The following is a 20,075-nucleotide window of genomic DNA, read 5'->3' as shown; positions in this document are numbered from 1 at the left end:
GACAGACTACATGGCTTGCCCTCTTACTGTACTCCCAGACGGCTCTTCCCCGTTCAAGTTTTGGGTCTCTAAGCTGGATACATGGCCAGAGCTAAGCCAGTATGCATTGGAGGTGCTGGCTTGCCCTGCGGCTAGTGTCTTATCGGAACGTGTCTTTAGTGCCGCAGGTGGTGTACTAACAGACCGTCGCATGCGACTATCCTCCGATAACGTTGACCGGCTTACTTTCCTGAAAATGAACCAGGCCTGGATCTCGCAGGAATTTGCCACTCCTCTGCCTGATTAAGTAATTGGGTGTCTTACAGGTCTCCTGCTGTGTTCATCTTTCTACCACCTGAACTGCTATTCCTGGGCTCCAACACCGCCAGTTGCGGCTCAGAAGTGCAGGCTGCACAGTAAAAACATACGACCCAGTGTTATTGGGTTTCAGTAACGTCAGCTGATCCCCAGCTGTGTAGCCGGCAATGTGTCCTGCGACCGCCACGCTGGCACAACAACCTAAATGTAAGGGAACCTGTCCCCCCCTCCCCCCGTCGTTTGTTACTGAAAGAGCCATCTTGTGCAGCAGTAATGCTGCACAAGGAAAAGGTAGCTCTTTTTTTTTAGCTCTTTGCACACGCAGAACTTAACACTTATAAAATGTGTTCACTGATACCGTTATACCGTCCCGGAGCTGGGACTTTCCTTCGTAATGTGACGCAGCACAGCCGTCATTCCTACCCCCTTGGTGCCATGCGCTGCCTCCTCAGCGTTGTTTTAAGCTGTCACGGAGCCTGCGCTGTTCTGTTATCCCTTGGGCATGCCCCATTTGCGCTGCCTGTCTTCTGACATAATTTGGTGTCAGGCTGGCTGCGCCTGTGCGGCCGCGCTGCCCGAGATCCCGCCTCGCAGTGTCTTCTGATTGAGTCACACTGCGGGCCTGGGATCCATGGGCATGCGCAGTGCATATCTTCCCCTCGGGCTCTCGCTCATTTCCCTCCGCCTTCTTTAGACTGTGCGCCGTCAGCTGATCCCTAGCATGCCACGGCCGTGACACCGCACAGTCTGAAGAAGAGGGAAGGAGGGGAGTGAGAGTCGAGGTTATGCACTGTGCATGCCCATGGTTCCAAGGCCCGCAGTGGGATTACGTTAGACGAGACTGCGAGGTGGGATCTGGAGCAGCGTGGACGCACAGGCACTGACAGCCTGACACCAAATTATGTCAGAAGACAGGCAGCGCTAATTGGGCATGGCCAAGGGCTAACAGAACAGCGCAGGCTCCGTGACAGCTTAAAACAACGCTGAGGAGGCAGCGCACGGCATCAAGGGGATAGGAATGACAGCTGTGCTGTGTCCCATTACGAAGGAAATTCGCACCTCCGGAACGGTTTAACGGTATAAAGGGACACATTTTTTGTGTTTACTTCGGTGTTTGCAAGGAGCATAATTAAAAGAGCAACCTTTTCCTTTTGCATCCTTAGTGCTGCACAAGATGGCTCTTTCAGCTACAAACGTCTTGGGGGGGGGGGTGCCTGGAAGTGCTGTGTGCACAGTCAACAGTCGCTCCTCTGTTATTGGGGTTCAGTAACGTCAGCTGATCCCCAGCTGTGTGTGCGGCAATACCTCCAATCTGCTCCTCCTGCTGTCCCTGGGCTCTAACACCGCCAGTTGGTGCCTGGAAGTGCTGTGTGCACAGTCAACAGTCGCTCCTCTGTTATTGGGGTTCAGTAACGTCAGCTGATCCCCAGCTGTGTATCCGGCAACGTGTCAGGCGACCGCCACGCTGGCACAACTAAAATGTAAGGGGACCTGTCCCCCCCCCCCCTAGGCGTTTGTTACTGAAAGAGCCACCATGTGCAGCACTAATACTGCACAAGGGAAAGGTCGCTCTTGAAATTATGCTCCTTGCAAACGCTGAACTACACACTCATGTAATGTGTCCCCTCACACCGTCCAACCGTCCCGGAGGTGGGACTTTCCTTTGTAATGTGACGCAGCACAGCCGTCATTGCTACCCCCTTGGCACCGTGCGCTGCCTCCTTAGCGTTGTTTGATTCCGTCATGGACCCTGCGCTGTTATGTTATCCCTTGGCCATGCACAGTTTGCGCTGCCCGTCCTCTGACATAATTTGTTGTCGTCCTGGCTGCGCCTGTGCGTCCACGCTGCCCGAAATCACACCTCGCAGTGTCGTCTAATGTGATCCCACAGTGGGCCTGGTATCCATGGCCATGCGCAGTGCATATACTAGCCTCTCACTCCCCTTCTTCACGCTTCTTCAGACTAGGCGGCGTCAGCTGATCCCTAATAGCATGCCACGGCCGTGACGCCGCACAGTCTGAAGAAGCAGGAAGGAGGTGAGTTAGAGGCGATGATATGCACTGCGCATGCCCATGGATCCCTGGCCCGCAGTGGGACTACATTAGATGACACTGCAAGGTTGGATCTCGGGCAGCTTGGACGCACAGGCACTGCCAGCCTGACACCTACATGATGTCAGAAGACGGGCACCGCTAACTGTGCATGGCCAAGGGATAACATTACAGCGCGGGCTCCGTGACAGAACCAAACAACGTTGAGGAGGTGGCGCCCGGCACCAAGGGGGTTGGAATGACGGCTGTGCTGTGTCACATTACAAAGGAAAGTCCCACTTCCGGGATGGTTTGACGGTGTGAGGGGACACATTATATGAGTGTGTACTTCAGCGTTTGCAAGGAGCATAATTTTCGGAGCCACCATTTTCCATGTGCAGTATTACTGCTGTACAAGATGGCTCTTTCAGCAACAAATGCCTGGGGGGGGGGGGGGTTAAAGGTTCCCTTTCAACTTGCTCCACTGCAGGCTTCGGCCTACACTCTGCTCCTCTCCTCCTCCTGCTGACCCTGGGCTCAAACACCGCTAGTTTTTGCCCGGAAGTGCTAGCTGCACAGAGAAAAACACCAGCCAATGTGTTAGTGGGGTTCAGCAACGCCAGCTGTTCCCCTGCTGTGTAGCCGGCAACGTGACCTGCAAACGCCACGCAGGCACATGAACTGAAATTAAAGGGAACCTGGCCCCACCCCTCCAGGTGTTTCTATGTATAACAGCCACCTAGTACAGCAGTACTGCTGCATTTGTACAAGGTGGCTGACTTTTTCTCCTTGCCCACGTGGAACTCAACACGTACAAAATGTGTCTCATTGAGACCATTCCACTGTCCCTGAGGTGTGACTTTCCTTTCTAATGATACGCAGCACCACCCTTGTTAGCGCTGCCCGTCTTTTGACATCATTGGTTAGCTGGCTGCGCCTGTGCGTCTGCCCTGCTCGAAACAACGCCCCTCGGTGTCTTATTTTTTTGGACAGCGAGGGTGTGATTGATGGGCATGTGCAGTGCATATGTTTGCCTGTGTTCACTCATCTCCTTCCGCCTTCTTCAGACTGGGTGTCCTCATGGCCGCGGCAGGCGATAAGGGATCAGATGAGGCCGCCCAGTCTGAAGCAGGTGTAAGGACATGTGTGAGCGTCAAACATATTTACTGAACAAGGCCACGAATCCCAGCCACGCAGTGTGATTTTTTGAAAACACACTGTGGGTCTGGGATTCATGTCCATCGCTAACCGTAACGGCCGACATTAAATGAGGTCAGAAGACAGGAAGCGCTCACAGCGCATGGCCAAGGGATCACAATAGCGCAGACTCCTGTACAGCAAATAACAACGCTCAGGAATCTGCGCACAGCAGCTAGGTGTAAATTTTGACACCTGTGCTGCATCTCCTTAAAAAGACAAGTCACGCCTCCACTACTGTTTGACAGTATAATGGGCTAAATAGTGTACGTGTTTTATTCAGCGTGTGCAAGGAGCAAAATTAAATAGAGCAACCTTTGACTTGTGCATCATTAATGCTGTTCAAGGTGTGGCTCTTGTACCTTGCAACACCTGAGGGGGGGGTTAAAGGTAACCTTTGAAATTGGTTCAACTAGGCTTCGGCCTACACTCTGCTCCTCTACTCCTCCTGCTGACCCTGGGCTCAAACACCGCTAGTTTCTGCCCGTAACTGCTAGCTGCACAGAGAAAAACACCAGTCAATGTGTTCGTGGGGTTCAGCACCGCCAGCTGTTCCCCTGCTGTGTAGTTGGCATCGTGTCCAGCACAAGCCACGCTGGCACAACCGACCAAAAGCTGCCACCAGTGCAGGCTTCGGCCTACACTCTGCTCCTCTCCTCCTCCTGCTGACCCCGGGCTCAAACACCGCCAGTTTCTGCCCGGACATGCTAGCTGCACAGAGAAAAACACCAGCCAATGTGTTAGTGGGGTTCAGCACCACCAGCTGTTCCCCTGCTGTGTAGTCGGCATCGTGTCCAGCACAAGCCACGCTGGCACAACTGACCAAAAGCTGCCACCAGTGCAGGCTTCGGCCTACACTTTGCTCCTCTCCTCCTCCTGCTGACCCTGGGCTCAAACAACGCCAGTTTCTGCCCGGACATGCTAGCTGCACAGAGAAAAACACCAGCCAATGTGTTAGTGGGGTTCAGCACCGCCAGCTGTTCCCCTGCTGTGTAGCTGGCAACGTGTCCTGCAAACGCCACGCAGGCACATGAACTGAAATTGAAGGGAGCCTGCCCCCCACCCCCCCAGGTGTTTCTATGTATAACAGCCACCTTGTACAGCAGTACTGCTGCATTTGTACAAGGTGGCTGACTTTTTCTCCTTGCACACGTGGAACTCAACAAGTACAAAATGTGTCTCATTACAGACCATTACAATGTCCCTGAGGTGTGACTTTCCTTTTTAATGACACGCAGCACCCCCATTGTTAGCGCTGCCCATCTCCTGACATCATTGGTTGGCTGGCTGTGCCTGTGCGTCCCCCCTGCCCGACACAACGCCCCCCATTGTCTCATATATTTTGACTGCGAGGGTGTGATTGATGGGCACGAGCAGTGCATATGTTCCCCTGTCTTCACTCCCCTCCTTCCGCCTTCTTCTGACTGTGCGGCCTCATGGCCGCGGCATGCGATAAGGGATCAGCTGAGGCCGCCCAGTCTGAAGCAGGTGTAAGGACATGTGTGAGCGGCGAACATATTTACTGCACAAGGCCACGAATCCCAGCACCGCAGTGTGACTTTAGGAAAAGCCACTGTGGGTCTGGGATTTATGGCCATCGTTAACCGCACCGGCCAACATGAAATGAGGTCATGAGACGGCCTGCACTAACAGGGTATTGCCAAGGGATAACACAAGAGCGCAGTTTCCTGTACTGCAAATAACAACGGTAAGGAATCTGCGCCCAGCACCTAGGTGTAAATTTGTACACCTGTGCTGCGTCTCCTTAAAAAGACTAGTAGTCACGCCTCCACTACTGTTTGACAGTATAATGGGCTAAATAGTGTACGTGTTTAATTCAGCGTGTGCAAGGAGCAAAATTAAATAGAGCAACCTTTGACTTGTGCATCATTAATGCTGTTCAAGGTGTGGCTCTTGTACCTTGCAACACCTGAGGGGGGGGTTAAAGGTAACCTTTGAAATTGGTTCAACTAGGCTTCGGCCTACACTCTGCTCCTCTCCTCCTCCTGCTGACCCTGGGCTCAAACACCGCTAGTTTTTGCCCGGAACTGCTAGCTGCACAGAGAAAAACACCAGTCAATGTGTTAGTGGGGTTCAGCAACGCCAGCTGTTCCCCTGCTGTGTAGTCGGCAACGTGTCCAGCATAAGCCACGCTGGCACAACAGAACAAAAGCTGCCACCAGTGCAGGCTTCGGCCTACACTTTGCTCCTCTCCTCCTCCTGCTGACCCTGGGCTCAAACAACGCCAGTTTCTGCCCGGACATGCTAGCTGCACAGAGAAAAACACCAGCCAATGTGTTAGTGGGGTTCAGCACCGCCAGCTGTTCCCCTGCTGTGTAGCTGGCAACGTGTCCTGCAAACGCCACACAGGCGCATGAACTGAAATTGAAGGGAGCCTGCCCCCCACCCCCAGGTGTTTCTATGTATAACAGCCACCTTGTACAGCAGTACTGCTGCATTTGTACAAGGTGGCTGACTTTTTGTCCTTGCCCACGTGGAACTCAAAACGTACAAAATGTGTCTCATTGAGACCATTCTCCTGAGGTGTGACTTTCCTTTCTAATGATACGCAGCACCCCCCTTGGTAGCGCTTCCCGTCTTCTGACATCATTGGTTGGCTTGTTGCGCCTGTGCGTCCGCCCTGCCTGAAACAATGCTCCTCGTTGTCTTATTTTGACTGCGAGGGTGTGATTGATGGGCACGAGCAGTGCATATCTTCACCTGTCTTAACTCATCTCCTTCCGCCTTCTTCAGACTGTGCAGCCTCATGGCCGCGGCATGCGAGAAGGGATCAGCAGAAGCCGCCCAGTCTGAAGCAGGTGTAAGGACGTGTGTGAGCGGCCAAAATATTTACTGCTCAAGGCCACGAATCACAGCACCGCAGTGTGACTTTATGAAAAGGCACTGTGGGTCTGGGATTTATGGCCATCGTTAACCGCACCGGCCAACATGAAATGAGGTCATAAGACGGGCAGCTCTAACAGGGCATTGCCAAGGGATAACACAAGAGCGCAGACTCCTGTACAGCAAATAACGCTCAGGAAGCTGCGCCAAGCACCAAGGCGTTATTTGGGACACCTGTGCTGCGTCTCCTTAAAAAGCCAAGTCACGCATCCACTACAGTTTGACTGTAGAATGGGCTAAATTGTGTACGTCTTTCATTCAGCGTGTGCAAGTAGACAAATTAATAGAGCAACCTTTCACTTGTGCAACATTAATACTGCACAAGGTGTGTCTCTTGTACTTTGTAACACCTGAGGGGGGGTTAAAGGTTTCCTTTGAAATTGGTTCAAATAGGCTTCGGCCTACACTCTGCTCCTCTCCTCCTCCTCCTGCTTCAACACGGGCTCTAACATCGCTAGTTTTTGACCGCAAGTGCTAGCTGCACAGAGAAAAACACACGCCATTGTGTTAGTGGGGTTCAGCAACGCCAGCTGTTCCCCCACTGTGTAGCCGGCAAAGTGTCCTGCAAACGCAACGCAGACACAAAGCTGCCTCCAGTGCAGGCTTCGGCCTACACTCTGCTCCCCCTGCTTACCCTTAGCTCCAACACCGCTAGTTGGGGCTCTAGGAAGACAATCTTTAATAGGCAACGCATCTGGGTTCCAGCACCGCCAGCTGGTTCTCGGCAGTGTTCTTGTCACAGGTACTCCCTCGTGCCAAGCCTGGTTTCAGCACCGTCAGCTGTTTCCGGGTTGTGTCAAGCTCACTGAGACGCCTATGCTTGCCCCGTCGTGGTGCGGTCGGGTTAGCCAACTCCAGGGTGCCTCCAGTTTAGGAGCTTCCTATGTGGGCTGCGTGAACTGGTAGTCAAGGCTGGTTCTGTAGTGCCAGTAGGCCCAGCTCCCCCTGTAGGACTGTTGGGGTTCGGTAACTGCGGCTGCCTCGCGGCCTAGCTGTTCTCTCCTCTCCTGTGGGCCTTGGGGTCCACCACCTGGTTCCAGCACCGTCAGCTGGTTCCGGGCCGAGCCTTTGGCTTAGGTGCCTCCTCCTGGGTATCCGAGTTCCGCCAACGTCAGGCGGTCCTTGGTAGTGCTTTTAAGCGCGGGCACCTACAGCTTAGTAACCGGGTTCCAGCACCGCCAGCTGGTCCTCGGTCGTGCCATTGGCTCTTGAACACTGGGGCAACGCATCTGGGTTCCAGCAACGCCAGCTGGTTCTCGGCAGTGTTTTTGACACAGGTACTCCCTCGTGCCAAGCCTGGTTTCAGCACCGTCAGCTGTTTCCGGGTTGTGTCAAGCTCACTGAGACGCCTATGCTTGCCCCGTCGTGGTGCGGTCGGGTTAGCCAACTCCAGGGTGCCTCCAGTTTAGGAGCTTCCTATGTGGGCTGCGTGAACTGGTAGTCAAGGCTGGTTCTGTAGTGCCAGTAGGCCCAGCTCCCCCTGTAGGACTGTTGGGGTTCGGTAACTGCGGCTGCCTCGCGGCCTAGCTGTTCTCTCCTCTCCTGTGGGCCTTGGGGTCCACCACCTGGTTCCAGCACCGTCAGCTGGTTCCGGGCCGAGCCTTTGGCTTAGGTGCCTCCTCCTGGGTATCCGAGTTCCGCCAACGTCAGGCGGTCCTTGGTAGTGCTTTTAAGCGCGGGCACCTACAGCTTAGTAACCGGGTTCCAGCACCGTCAGCTGGTCCTCGGTCGTGCCATTGGCTCTTGCACACTGGGGCAACGCATCTGGGTTCCAGCACCGCCAGCTGGTTCTCGGCAGTGTTTTTGTCACAGGTACTCCCTCGTGCCAAACCTGGTTTCAGCACCGTCAGCTGTTTCCGGGGTGTGTCAAACTCGCTGAGACGCCTATGTTTGCCCCGTCGTGTTGCAGTCGGGTTAGCCAACTCCAGGGTGCCTCCAGTTTAGGAGCTTCCTATGTGGGCTGCGTGAACTGGTAGTCAAGGCTGGTTCTGTAGTGCCAGTAGGCCCAGCTCCCCCTGTAGGACTGTTGGGGTTCGGTAACTGCGGCTGCCTCGCGGCCTAGCTGTTCTCTCCTCTCCTGTGGGCCTTGGGGTCCACCACCTGGTTCCAGCACCGTCAGCTGGTTCCGGGCCGAGCCTTTGGCTTAGGTGCCTCCTCCTGGGTATCAGAGTTCCGCCAACGTCAGGCGGTCCTTGGTAGTGCTTTTAAGCGCGGGCACCTACAGCTTAGTAACCGGGTTCCAGCACCGCCAGCTGGTCCTCGGTCGTGCCATTGGCTCTTGCACACTGGGGCAACGCATCTGGGTTCCAGCAACGCCAGCTGGTTCTCGGCAGTGTTTTTGACACAGGTACTCCCTCGTGCCAAGCCTGGTTTCAGCACCGTCAGCTGTTTCCGGGTTGTGTCAAGCTCACTGAGACGCCTATGCTTGCCCCGTCGTGGTGCGGTCGGGTTAGCCAACTCCAGGGTGCCTCCAGTTTAGGAGCTTCCTATTTGGGCTGCGTGAACTGGTAGTCAAGGCTGGTTCTGTAGTGCCAGTAGGCCCAGCTCCCCCTGTAGGACTGTTGGGGTTCGGTAACTGCGGCTGCCTCGCGGCCTAGCTGTTCTCTCCTCTCCTGTGGGCCTTGGGGTCCACCACCTGGTTCCAGCACCGTCAGCTGGTTCCGGGCCGAGCCTTTGGCTTAGGTGCCTCCTCCTGGGTATCCGAGTTCCGCCAACGTCAGGCGGTCCTTGGTAGTGCTTTTAAGCGCGGGCACCTACAGCTTAGTAACCGGGTTCCAGCACCGCCAGCTGGTCCTCGGTCGTGCCATTGGCTCTTGCACACTGGGGCAACGCATCTGGGTTCCAGCACCGCCAGCTGGTTCTCGGCAGTGTTCTTGTCACAGGTACTCCCTCGTGCCAAGCCTGGTTTCAGCACCGTCAGCTGTTTCCGGGTTGTGTCAAGCTCACTGAGACGCCTATGCTTGCCCCGTCGTGGTGCGGTCGGGTTAGCCAACTCCAGGGTGCCTCCAGTTTAGGAGCTTCCTATGTGGGCTGCGTGAACTGGTAGTCAAGGCTGGTTCTGTAGTGCCAGTAGGCCCAGCTCCCCCTGTAGGACTGTTGGGGTTCGGTAACTGCGGCTGCCTCGCGGCCTAGCTGTTCTCTCCTCTCCTGTGGGCCTTGGGGTCCACCACCTGGTTCCAGCACCGTCAGCTGGTTCCGGGCCGAGCCTTTGGCTTAGGTGCCTCCTCCTGGGTATCCGAGTTCCGCCAACGTCAGGCGGTCCTTGGTAGTGCTTTTAAGCGCGGGCACCTACAGCTTAGTAACCGGGTTCCAGCACCGTCAGCTGGTCCTCGGTCGTGCCATTGGCTCTTGCACACTGGGGCAACGCATCTGGGTTCCAGCACCGCCAGCTGGTTCTCGGCAGTGTTTTTGTCACAGGTACTCCCTCGTGCCAAACCTGGTTTCAGCACCGTCAGCTGTTTCCGGGGTGTGTCAAACTCGCTGAGACGCCTATGTTTGCCCCGTCGTGTTGCAGTCGGGTTAGCCAACTCCAGGGTGCCTCCAGTTTAGGAGCTTCCTATGTGGGCTGCGTGAACTGGTAGTCAAGGCTGGTTCTGTAGTGCCAGTAGGCCCAGCTCCCCCTGTAGGACTGTTGGGGTTCGGTAACTGCGGCTGCCTCGCGGCCTAGCTGTTCTCTCCTCTCCTGTGGGCCTTCGGGTCCACCACCTGGTTCCAGCACCGTCAGCTGGTTCTCGGCAGTGTCTTTTGCTCTTGTACCTTCTGGTCCCCATCCTGGTTCCAGTAACGTCAGCTGGTTCCGGGCAGAGCCTTTGGCTTAGGTGCCTCCTTCTGGGTATCCAAGTTCCACCAACGTCAGGTGGTCCTTGGTAGTGCTTTCAGGCACGGGTACCTCCTGCTTAGTAACCGGGTTCCAGTAACGTCAGCTGGTCCTCGGTAGTTCCATTGGCTCTTGGACCTTCGGCTACCCATCCGGGTTCCAGTACCGTCAGCTGGTTCTCGGCAGTGTCTTTTGCTCTTGTACCTTCTGCTCCCCATCCTGGTTCCAGTAACGTCAGCTGGTTCCGGGCAGAGCCTTTGGCTTAGGTGCCTCCTTCTGGGTATCCGAGTTCCGCCAACGCCAGGCGGTCCTTGGTAGTGCTTTTTAGCACGGGTACCTCCTGCTTAGTAACCGGGTTCCAGTAACGTCAGCTGGTCCTCGGTAGTTCCATAGGCTCTTGAACCTTCGGGTAGCCATCCGAGTTCCAGTTCCATCAGCTGGTTCTTGGCATTTTCTCAGCCTTCTTGTACCTTCTGCTACATTTCCAAGTTTAAGACCCTAAAGTCGACGACCCGGAAGACCACCCCGATGACGACGACGACGACCCGGAAGACCACCCCGATGACGACGGCGGAGACGACGACGGCTGAGACGACGACGGCGGAGACGACGACACTGGAGACGACGACCCTGGAGACGACGACATGGAAGACCGAGAAGCAGAAGAACAAGAGGCTGCAGAACAAAGAGCAGAAGAACATTAAGCATAAGACTTAATATCAGAGCAAAAGATATTATCTAAATTATATGCAGAAGAAGACTAATCAGTGTATGGGGGTGAGTCCGTTCCTCCTCGTGGTGCCCCTGGATAAAGCCTGATGCTGCAGGCCAAACTGAACGCGGACAAATGTAACTTTTGTGACTGGCAGAACGGAAGGTGTAATCTTCCAACTTTTATAGATAACAACTACGGGAATGCCTGTCACAAATGAGAATATGATGAAGAAGTAGAATAGGAAGAATAATAACAGTGGAATAAAAAGAATATGTAGAATAGGAAGAATAATAATAGTTGAATAAAATGAATATGAAGAATGTAATAAAAAAAAAAAAATAGGTAGAAGATGAAGAAGAAGATGAATAAGGTGAAGAAGAAGTTGATGTCAAAGATGCTGATGATGAAGATGAAAGTGTGGGAAAAGTAAAAAAAAAAAAGAAAAAAAAGAAGGGGAAGGGCGTGGAATAGTGAAACATCAATATCTGACAAAATAAAAAAAAATTTACATACTCAATATCTTTTTCACTCCGAACGTCTTTAAAAAAAAAAAAAAAACATGCTATTCTATTTGATTGGGCTAAACCTCATTGCCTTTAATGTCTCCGCCACCTCCCACAATACATCCTACATTATTCTTAGTTGTTTTCCTTGATGTAGAATGAACCTACAAGGAAAGAAAGGGTTTATTTTAATTCCGATATTTTGGTCCCATTGACTTGCATTGGGATCGGGTATCGGTATCGGCGATATCCGATATTTTTTGAATATCGGCCGATCCCAACCGATACTTTCCGATATCGGAAGGTATCGCTCAACACTATTCATGAGAGCAAATACAGAGGGTTCACCACAAGGTGTAAACCATTAAAAAGCCTTAGGGCAGAGACAGACTGATTTCTCGTGGGAGAATCACATCCTAAACCTCGTACTGGCCTCTGCTCCCCTGACCTGAGCTTGACAGCTGCATAGAAATACATCATACTGTCTTGCTCAGGTCAGGAGAGGTGCTGGGTCAGTCCGTGCAGTGTAAGGCTATGTTCACACTTTGCGTTGTCCTTCTGCGGGTTCTCCCGCAGCGGATTTGATAAATCTGCAGGGCAAAACAACTGCGGTTCTCCCTGCAGATTTATCGCGGTTTGTTCCGCGTTTTCCGCTGCGGGTTTCCGCCTATACTATTGATGCTGCATATGCAGCAATATGCAGTATCAATAGTAATGTTAAAAATAATAAAAATTGGTTATACTCACCCTCTGACGTCCCGATCTCCTCGACGCTGCACCCGGCGGTCCGGTTCCAAAGATGCTGTGCGAAAAGGACCCTTCGTGACGTCACGGTCATGTGACCGCGACGTCACCGCAGGTCCTGGTCGCACAGCAACTCTGACCGGACGGCCGCGTGCAGCGCTGAAGACTTCAGAGGGTGAGTATAACATGATTTTTTATTTTTTAACCCCAAATATGGTTCCCAGGGCCTGGAGGAGAGTCTCCTTTCCTCCACCCCGGGTAGGAACCGCACATTATCCGCTTACTTCCCGCAACGTGGGCACAGCCCCATGCGGGAAGTAAGCGGTTCAATGTATTCCTATGGGTGCAGAATCGCAGCGATTCTGCACAAAGAAGTGACATGCTGCGGGTTGTAAACCGTTCCCGCGCGGTTTTTCCCGCAGCATGTGCACATCGGTTTGCGGTTTCCATAGGGTTTACATGTTACTGTAAACGCTATGGAAACTGCTGCGGACCCGCAGCATCAAAATCGCGGCGGTTCCGCGGTAAAAACCGCAAAGTGTGAATATAGCCTTATACAGCAGTCTGGCTCAGCCCTATAAAACAGAAAGGCCAGATTAGACTTTACCAACAAACATCTAAAGAAATTGTTCAAGTTCTGGAAAAGCATTCCATGGACAGATGAAGCCAAGATTAACCCCTTCATGACCTATGACAGTTACGTTATAGGTCACCCCCTCCCTTTGATGCTGGCTCTGGCGCGATCCACCTGTGGCTGTTAAAATGTTAAATGCTGCCTTCAATCTTTTGACAGCGGCATTTAACATGTCCTGGCTGGAAGCACATCATGAGCTCTGCCCATTGGAGCCCCTGTCACATGATCGCGGGGCACTGATTGGTTGGTATGACATCCGAGGGTCCGCAGAAGTGTGTACATAGCAGATGAGCATTTCTACTACACATAGCAGTGCTCAAGCCCTGTTATATGCAGCACAAGCGATCAGAAAACTCGCAACTTCAAGTTTCCTATGGAGACTATTCAAGTAAAAAAAAAAAAATTTTTATATATATATATATATATATATATATATATATATATATATATATATATATATATATATATTTTTTTTTTTATTTTTTTTTTTTAAGTTCAAATCAACCCCTTTTGCCCCATTCAAAATAAAACAAAAAAAAAAAACATTTGGCATCACTGTATTCAGAGACGCCCAATCTATCAAATTAGAAAAATAATTAATCAGATTGGTAAATGGCGTAACGAAAAAAAAAAAATCAATACGTCAGAATTAAGTTTTTGGTCGCTGCAACATTGCACTAACAGGCGATCAAAGCATCATATCTACCCCAAAATGGTATCAATAAAAATGTCAGCTAGGCTCAAAAGGTAAGCCTCACTCTGCCCCAGATCCTGAAAAACGGAGACTATTCGCCAATGACAGAGTCATCCACCAGATCACAATCCCATCGAGCAACATTTCACATGCTTAAGACAAATCTTAAGGCACAAAGACGCACAAACAAGCAACAACTGAAGTCAGCTGCAATAAAGGCGGCAAAGCCTCACAAAGGAGGAAACTCAACGATTAGGGACATCCATGGCTTCCAGACTTCAGGCATTGCCTGCAAAGAATTCTCTACAAAGGATTAAAAAAGGAACATTTCATTTATGGTAAAGTTAATTTGTCCAATTACTTTTGAGCCCCTGAAATGAGGAGGTTTTGTAGAAAAATAGTTGCAATTGCTAAATGTTTCACAGTATATTTTAGTTGATTTCTGGTAATTAAACCCGAAACTCTCCACGTCAAATTAATTTTAAATAAAAAGAAAAAAAATAGTGGCCTGCAGAGCTGAAATCATGGAGAATCGGTCATGGTCCAAATATTTCTGGACCTAACTGTACATATATTATACCTGTGTCTGGCTGGTGCGCTGGCTTGGAGAAATTGTAGTTTTTCTCTTCTTTGTACCAGCTGTCAGCTACTTCTTGACCTGTTAAAATACTCAAAAATTATCAATGTGAAAACTGCAAGATGGTAGTACAGAAGCAGTATCAATATGATTGTTTAATAAATGCTAAAGAAAAACTAAAAAGGAGCTGTGTGGGATATTAAATTTATATTTATATATATATATATATATATATATATATATATATATATATATATATATATATATATATATATATATATTTTTTTTTTAAGTTTTTTTTTTTTAAATTGCTGCAGCAATCCCTGTTCTCTGAGGATGCTAGCATGTAAGATACAAGGCTGCTGAGACCTGTGACTGACTGCAGGGGTGATGGGAACTCCTGAGGTTAGCTAAACCTTTTTAGGAATCTTAAGTGGAAAAAAGTTGCAATTCCACTCATGTCCACTAGAAGGCAGATGAGAACTAAAATCGTGATGATTTATAAATCTATTATGCAAATTCTCTGTCACTGAATTTGTACTGACATTTGATGTGATAGAACTTTTTTCAACTCCGAATGTATATCTGGAAGATGATAGGATAAATTATGTAAGCAATTATTGGGAGAAATGTTTGAAAACTTAAGATACCCAGTCCAAAAGGCTGCAGTTATAAAATGTAAACTTCCACTTTCCCTTTAAGTAGGGAATATTTAACTGACCTGTCACAGTAATGGATGGACTTCCTGTTTTAGCCCAAATATTTTCTCCGCAGGAGGTGTCACTGTGTTTCAGTGTTTTTAAGGTTAAGAGATGCTCTGCCCACTTTTGGGCATCTTGGCTAATTCGGGAGTTCAGCTGCAGGGGTCTGGCTCCATGTTGTGAGCGGTAAGAGTTGTTAGCCTTCAGGAATTCCTGTGCAAATGTCCTCGAGTCCACTGAAAAATGAAGCACAAAGTAGGTTAATAGGTGCAGGACTATTGGGCAATTTTCCTCACTTAAAACATTCCTCAGAAGTGAGAGCCCTGGTTCAGAGTGGGCCCCTAACCAGGTAACCTTGATTACAACTGGGTGACGCACCCCAATAGTGGATGTAGGAGAACCTCAGCAGATGACCTGGTTGTTACTGAAAAATCTCTATATAAAGACCAACATGTATATTACCGCCATATGGTCAGTGGTAGATACCAGTCCTACAGAACATATAAGAGATCACAGCACAGTTATAGATGGTGACATGCATAGGATGTTCTTTCAGATTAAATGGTTCACTTTTCCCACCTTCCCAATCTAGTACAGACGGATATGACAACTTCTTCCAGTCAGGACTCGTCTGCAGAGATTACAACAAACAGACAATTCACTTCTCATATTTTCAGCACCATCACCATCTATTCCCAACCTGTGCAAACTCCTCATCCTGCTAATACCCCAATGCTGCTGCCGTATGTGTCCATATTACTGCACCTACTGTTTGCTTCTCTGTGCCCTCTAAAATCTAAAGCACCCCTCTGTAATATAGTAATGCCGGGTGCAAGTGCCCTAGAAATCAGTGTCCACATTTTGTCTCCTAGAAAGTATAATGCATCCCCCATAGGTAGACTAATATAATGCACCCCCTTAGGCTTCTATAGTATAATGCACCTCCATAAAAAAAAAAAATATATAAATACAATACTCGCCTCTTTTCCTCCTGGTTCCTCCGATGCTCCAAGCTTCCGCACATCTCCAGACAGCGGGGGCCAAGTAGTGACGTCATCGCGCCCGCTGTCAGCATTTGCATCGGGGATATCAAACGCTGAGAGGGGGATGATGGGAGAATGGGAGAAGGAGCGCAACGCTCATTCTCTCATCAATGCAGTCAGCTGTATCGGCATCCAGCAGATACAGTTGAATCTGCGATGATGGGCGGTCCACTGCTGGCATCGCCCCTCCCCCCCGCCTGCAAAGGGGCCCCATAGCGGTCGGATGGCAGAGCAAGGAGATCGATTCTCCCTGCTCTGCCGTAGAAAGTAACCGTATTGGCACGCGCAGCATAGCGTAGCTCCTGATGGACCCCCTCAGAGTGCAGGGCCTCCGGTGACTGCCCCCCCCCCCGGTAGCTACGTTACTGCCCACGTGTGGATGGGTAATAGGTAGTGGATGACGTCCCACAGTCACTTTCAATGGTTACCGATTTTGCCATCTAGAATTTGCAAATATGTACTTCTCTAAATATGTCTGATAACCCAGAATATGACACCGGATACCTTTCTTTAGGGTCAATGACTTGGGATGTTACCTGTAGAGGACAATGAAGAGTCTCCCCCGCGTGTGGATGGGTAATAAGTGGTGGTGGTGGATGACGTCCCGCGGTCACTAGGACTTGTTGTTGATTCAGTCACAGGGGTTCCCTTGGGCAGCACGTTCTTCTGAAAGTACCCAGGGTTGGTGATATTCCCTGCTGGACTGTATTGTGCAACTGCTATCACCATTCCTTTGCCATCCACAGCTTTGGCAATGCCAACTTCTCTGGAGTCTTTCCAAACTACCTGTGTAAAGTGACCTGGAACGTAAAACAGTTTGACCATTTCATCAACAGGAGTTTCGAGGAACATGAACCTGAACAATATACTTTAAAGCTGCAATCACCTCACACTCTGGTTCAATATCTGCATAGAGCTTAATCTCGTAGTATGTATACTGGGCTTTGCCTTTAGTAATGTAAATAGTGTAATATTGTAATGTATGTACACAGTGACTGCACCAGCAGAATAGTGAGTGCAGTTCTGGGGTATAATACAGGATGTAACTCAGGATCAGTACAGGATCATTAATGTAATGTATATACACAGTGACTGCACCAGCAGAATAGTGAGTGCAGCTCTGCAGTATAATACAGGATGTAACTCAGGATCAGTAATGTATGTACACAGTGACTGCACCAGCAGAATAGTGAGTGCAGCTCTGCAGTATAATACAGGATGTAACTCAGGATCAGTAATGTATGTACACAGTGACTGCACCAGCAGAATAGTAAGTGCAGCTCTGGAGTATAATACAGGATGTAACTCAGGATCAGTAATGTAATATATGTACACAGTGACTGCACCAGCAGAATAGTGAGTGCAGCTCTGCAGCATAATACAGGATGTAACTCAGGATCAGTACAGGATCAGTAATGTAATGTATGTACAGTGACTCCACCAGCAGAATAGTGAGTGCAGCTCTGCAGCATAATACAGGATGTAAATCAGGAGCAGTACAGGATCAGTAATGTAATGTATGTACAGTGACTCCACCAGCAGAATAGTGAGTGCAGCTCTGCAGCATAATACAGGATGTAACTCAGGATCAGTAGAGTATCAGTAATGTAATGTATGTACACAGTGACTGCACTAGCAGAATAGTGAGTGCAGCTCTGCAGTATAATACAGGATGTAACTCAGGAGCAGTACAAGTAATGGTCCATTTAGACAGGCCGTTTTCAGAACATTGAATGATCGTTGTTCAGTGCCCATGCATCATTATGATGTTGGCAGCACATCCACTGTTTGCACGGAAGTGTTGCAGTCTGGGCCGCCATCAGGGCATTACGGCCCTGACTGGTGTATGGGGCCCGATGAGCAGAGGTCTGCTCACTGGGTCCCAGCGGCAGGACTCTGCCGCTGTAGTAACTGAACCTGCGTCAGACACTGTGCAGGATGGAGACATTCGTTTCGCCTGTTAGTTCGTCATGCTTTTTCCCCTTGAGAAAGCATGATGAACTAACAGGCGAAATGCGCGTTGGGGTCATTAAAGGGTCTGAGTGATTTGCCCTAAATGCTTGGTAAGGTGATCCATATGTATAATGTTATGGCAACATGGCTTTGAATATATGTTTAACTTTCCTAAAGATGTAACCATGCGATGAGGCCCATGTATACTATTGCTGACCACATAGACCTAAGACTCTTTGATTGATGGTGGGCATACAATTAATGATTATAGAGGTGCACTATTTCACATGGATTTGAGATATACATGTTCCATCTTACCATTATAATAATGTATTCTAAAATAAGTTGTGACCACATACTTACAGTATGTACCTTGAGGCATCACTACTGTGTGTCCTTAATGGCACTTTTTATATGCTATGTTGTCCTTTATGTAATTGTATTAATAAAATGTTGTACTTTTATAAAACAGAAGCACTCCTGTGTTCTTGTGCTATATGCTATATTTGGAGTGTTTTTTTGTTGTGGCAACAAAGTTTATGGTCTGTACTTTTGCTCACTAATAATTACTATGAAACTAGGTTTTTGTTTAACTGTATACTGTATACAGAGGTCCTGTATACAATGTCACCAGTGATCACTGTATTACCTGAACACTGACACTATATACAGAGCTCCTGTGTATAATGTCACTGATCACTGTATAACCTGTACAATATATACAGCGCTCATGTGTATAATGTCACTGTTAATCACTGTACTACCTGTACAATGATACTGTATACAGATCTCCTGTGTATAATGGCACTTATGGTATTAGTATTTTGTTTTTATTTTTATTAATGATCAGTATTGTAGTATTCGGTCACTATGTGGTGGTAATATGGGGTCTGGCCATGGTGCGGTGGTATTTGTCCCTAGTATGTGATATTATTGGTCATTTTAAAATTTGAAAAAATAAAAATATACCTAAATTGTATTGCATATTTTAACAAAAGTTTAATAAGTTACAGTAGAGCAGAAACCGGCCAAAGGAGTCTACCTTGTCATGGTGACAGATTAAAAAAATCTTTTGGCCAAAACCAAAGCTGCTGGATCTGGTGATGGGAACGGTTAGGCTGCCGTCACACTAGCAGTATCTGGTCAGTATTTTACATCAGTATTTGCAAGACAAAACCAGGAATGGATGATAAATGCAGAAGTGATGCATATGTTTCTATTATACTTTTCCTCTAATTGTTCCACTCCTGGTTTTGGCTTATAAATACTGATGTAAAATACTGACCAAATACTAATAGTGTGAAGGCAGCCTTAATGTGTGATTGGTGAGAAGTGGAGTTTTTCCAAGAGACAGCGGTGGGACTGTGGACAGTTCGTGGGAGTGGAGGCTGGGCTGGCGGTGATGCCTGGGTGGAGTCTCAAGAGGGCCCCGAAAATTTTGCAAGTATGGGGCCCCAAAATACCTATTGGCAGCCCTGGCTGCAGTTAATGATTTTTATGACTGCATGAAGGAGTTTTGCTCATTTGTCAGGTGATCGCCAACCAATTTATATAAGGTGATAATCAGGAAGGAGTAGTTTTGCAAATTCTCACTGTACACTGGTCTTATCAGCTCTAAAGTCAGTGCAAAGTCCTATTGATTGGGGTCATGATTACTAGCGTATCACAAATTCAAAGGTCGGTTATGAAAATAAATGCTATACCGCCAGCGAACTAGCTATAGGGGTTGAGAGGTAGCAGCTGTATCTTGACTAGTGCTAATGAGGACCCAAAGATCACTGCAATATAAGATCATAGTAATATAAATGGCACATGATAATTGAGGAAGGCTACAGACTTTTGGACTTAGAGGCTTCATGTTACATTCACTTTCCTGCAGATTATTTCACCTTTTACATAATTATGGCATAAAAATTATAGTTTACAAATCAAACACATTGAAAAAGATGCAAAATGCATTTATAATTAATTGTTGTTACATTAAGGGTCACAGATTTATAATAAGTCTCCCATTTTTTAAGGGACGCATACAGTACTACACATTATTTTCACTGGATCAGCCCTCTTCTTTATAATGAGAGGAGCGCTGTTTCATTGGTGTCTACAGATATATGTTGCTCTGAACAGTGGTGAAAAATGGTACTGCAAATCAAAGACGTAATGGAAGCCACCACAAGATGTGTCCTTGGCCATAACCATTACATGGTGCTCAATGCACAAATCGGTAACAGGGAATTAAAATGTGTATCGCCTTGTGTAGCAGAG

General features: G+C 48.9%; 1 protein-coding gene across 4 annotated transcripts in view; it reads right to left on the bottom strand.

The window, feature by feature from the left end:
* The window catches only part of LOC138662311 (uncharacterized), a 167,396-nt gene that overhangs the window by 37,108 nt on the left and 110,213 nt on the right, over nt 1–20,075 (bottom strand). For all 4 annotated transcript variants that reach the window (XM_069747779.1, XM_069747782.1, XM_069747781.1 and 1 more), the window contains exons 11-13: nt 16,394–16,657; nt 14,835–15,050; nt 14,117–14,194 (exon numbers count right to left, since the gene is read on the bottom strand). In XM_069747779.1, coding sequence (XP_069603880.1) covers nt 14,117–14,194; nt 14,835–15,050; nt 16,394–16,657 — 558 coding nt within the window. The remainder of the gene's footprint in view (nt 1–14,116; nt 14,195–14,834; nt 15,051–16,393; nt 16,658–20,075) is intronic.

The sequence above is a fragment of the Ranitomeya imitator genome, chromosome 2 (genome assembly GCF_032444005.1).
Source record: "Ranitomeya imitator isolate aRanImi1 chromosome 2, aRanImi1.pri, whole genome shotgun sequence".
NCBI lineage: Eukaryota > Metazoa > Chordata > Amphibia > Anura > Dendrobatidae > Ranitomeya > Ranitomeya imitator.
Note: the sequence above shows the minus strand (reverse complement) of the source record. Positions and strands in the feature narration are given on the sequence as shown.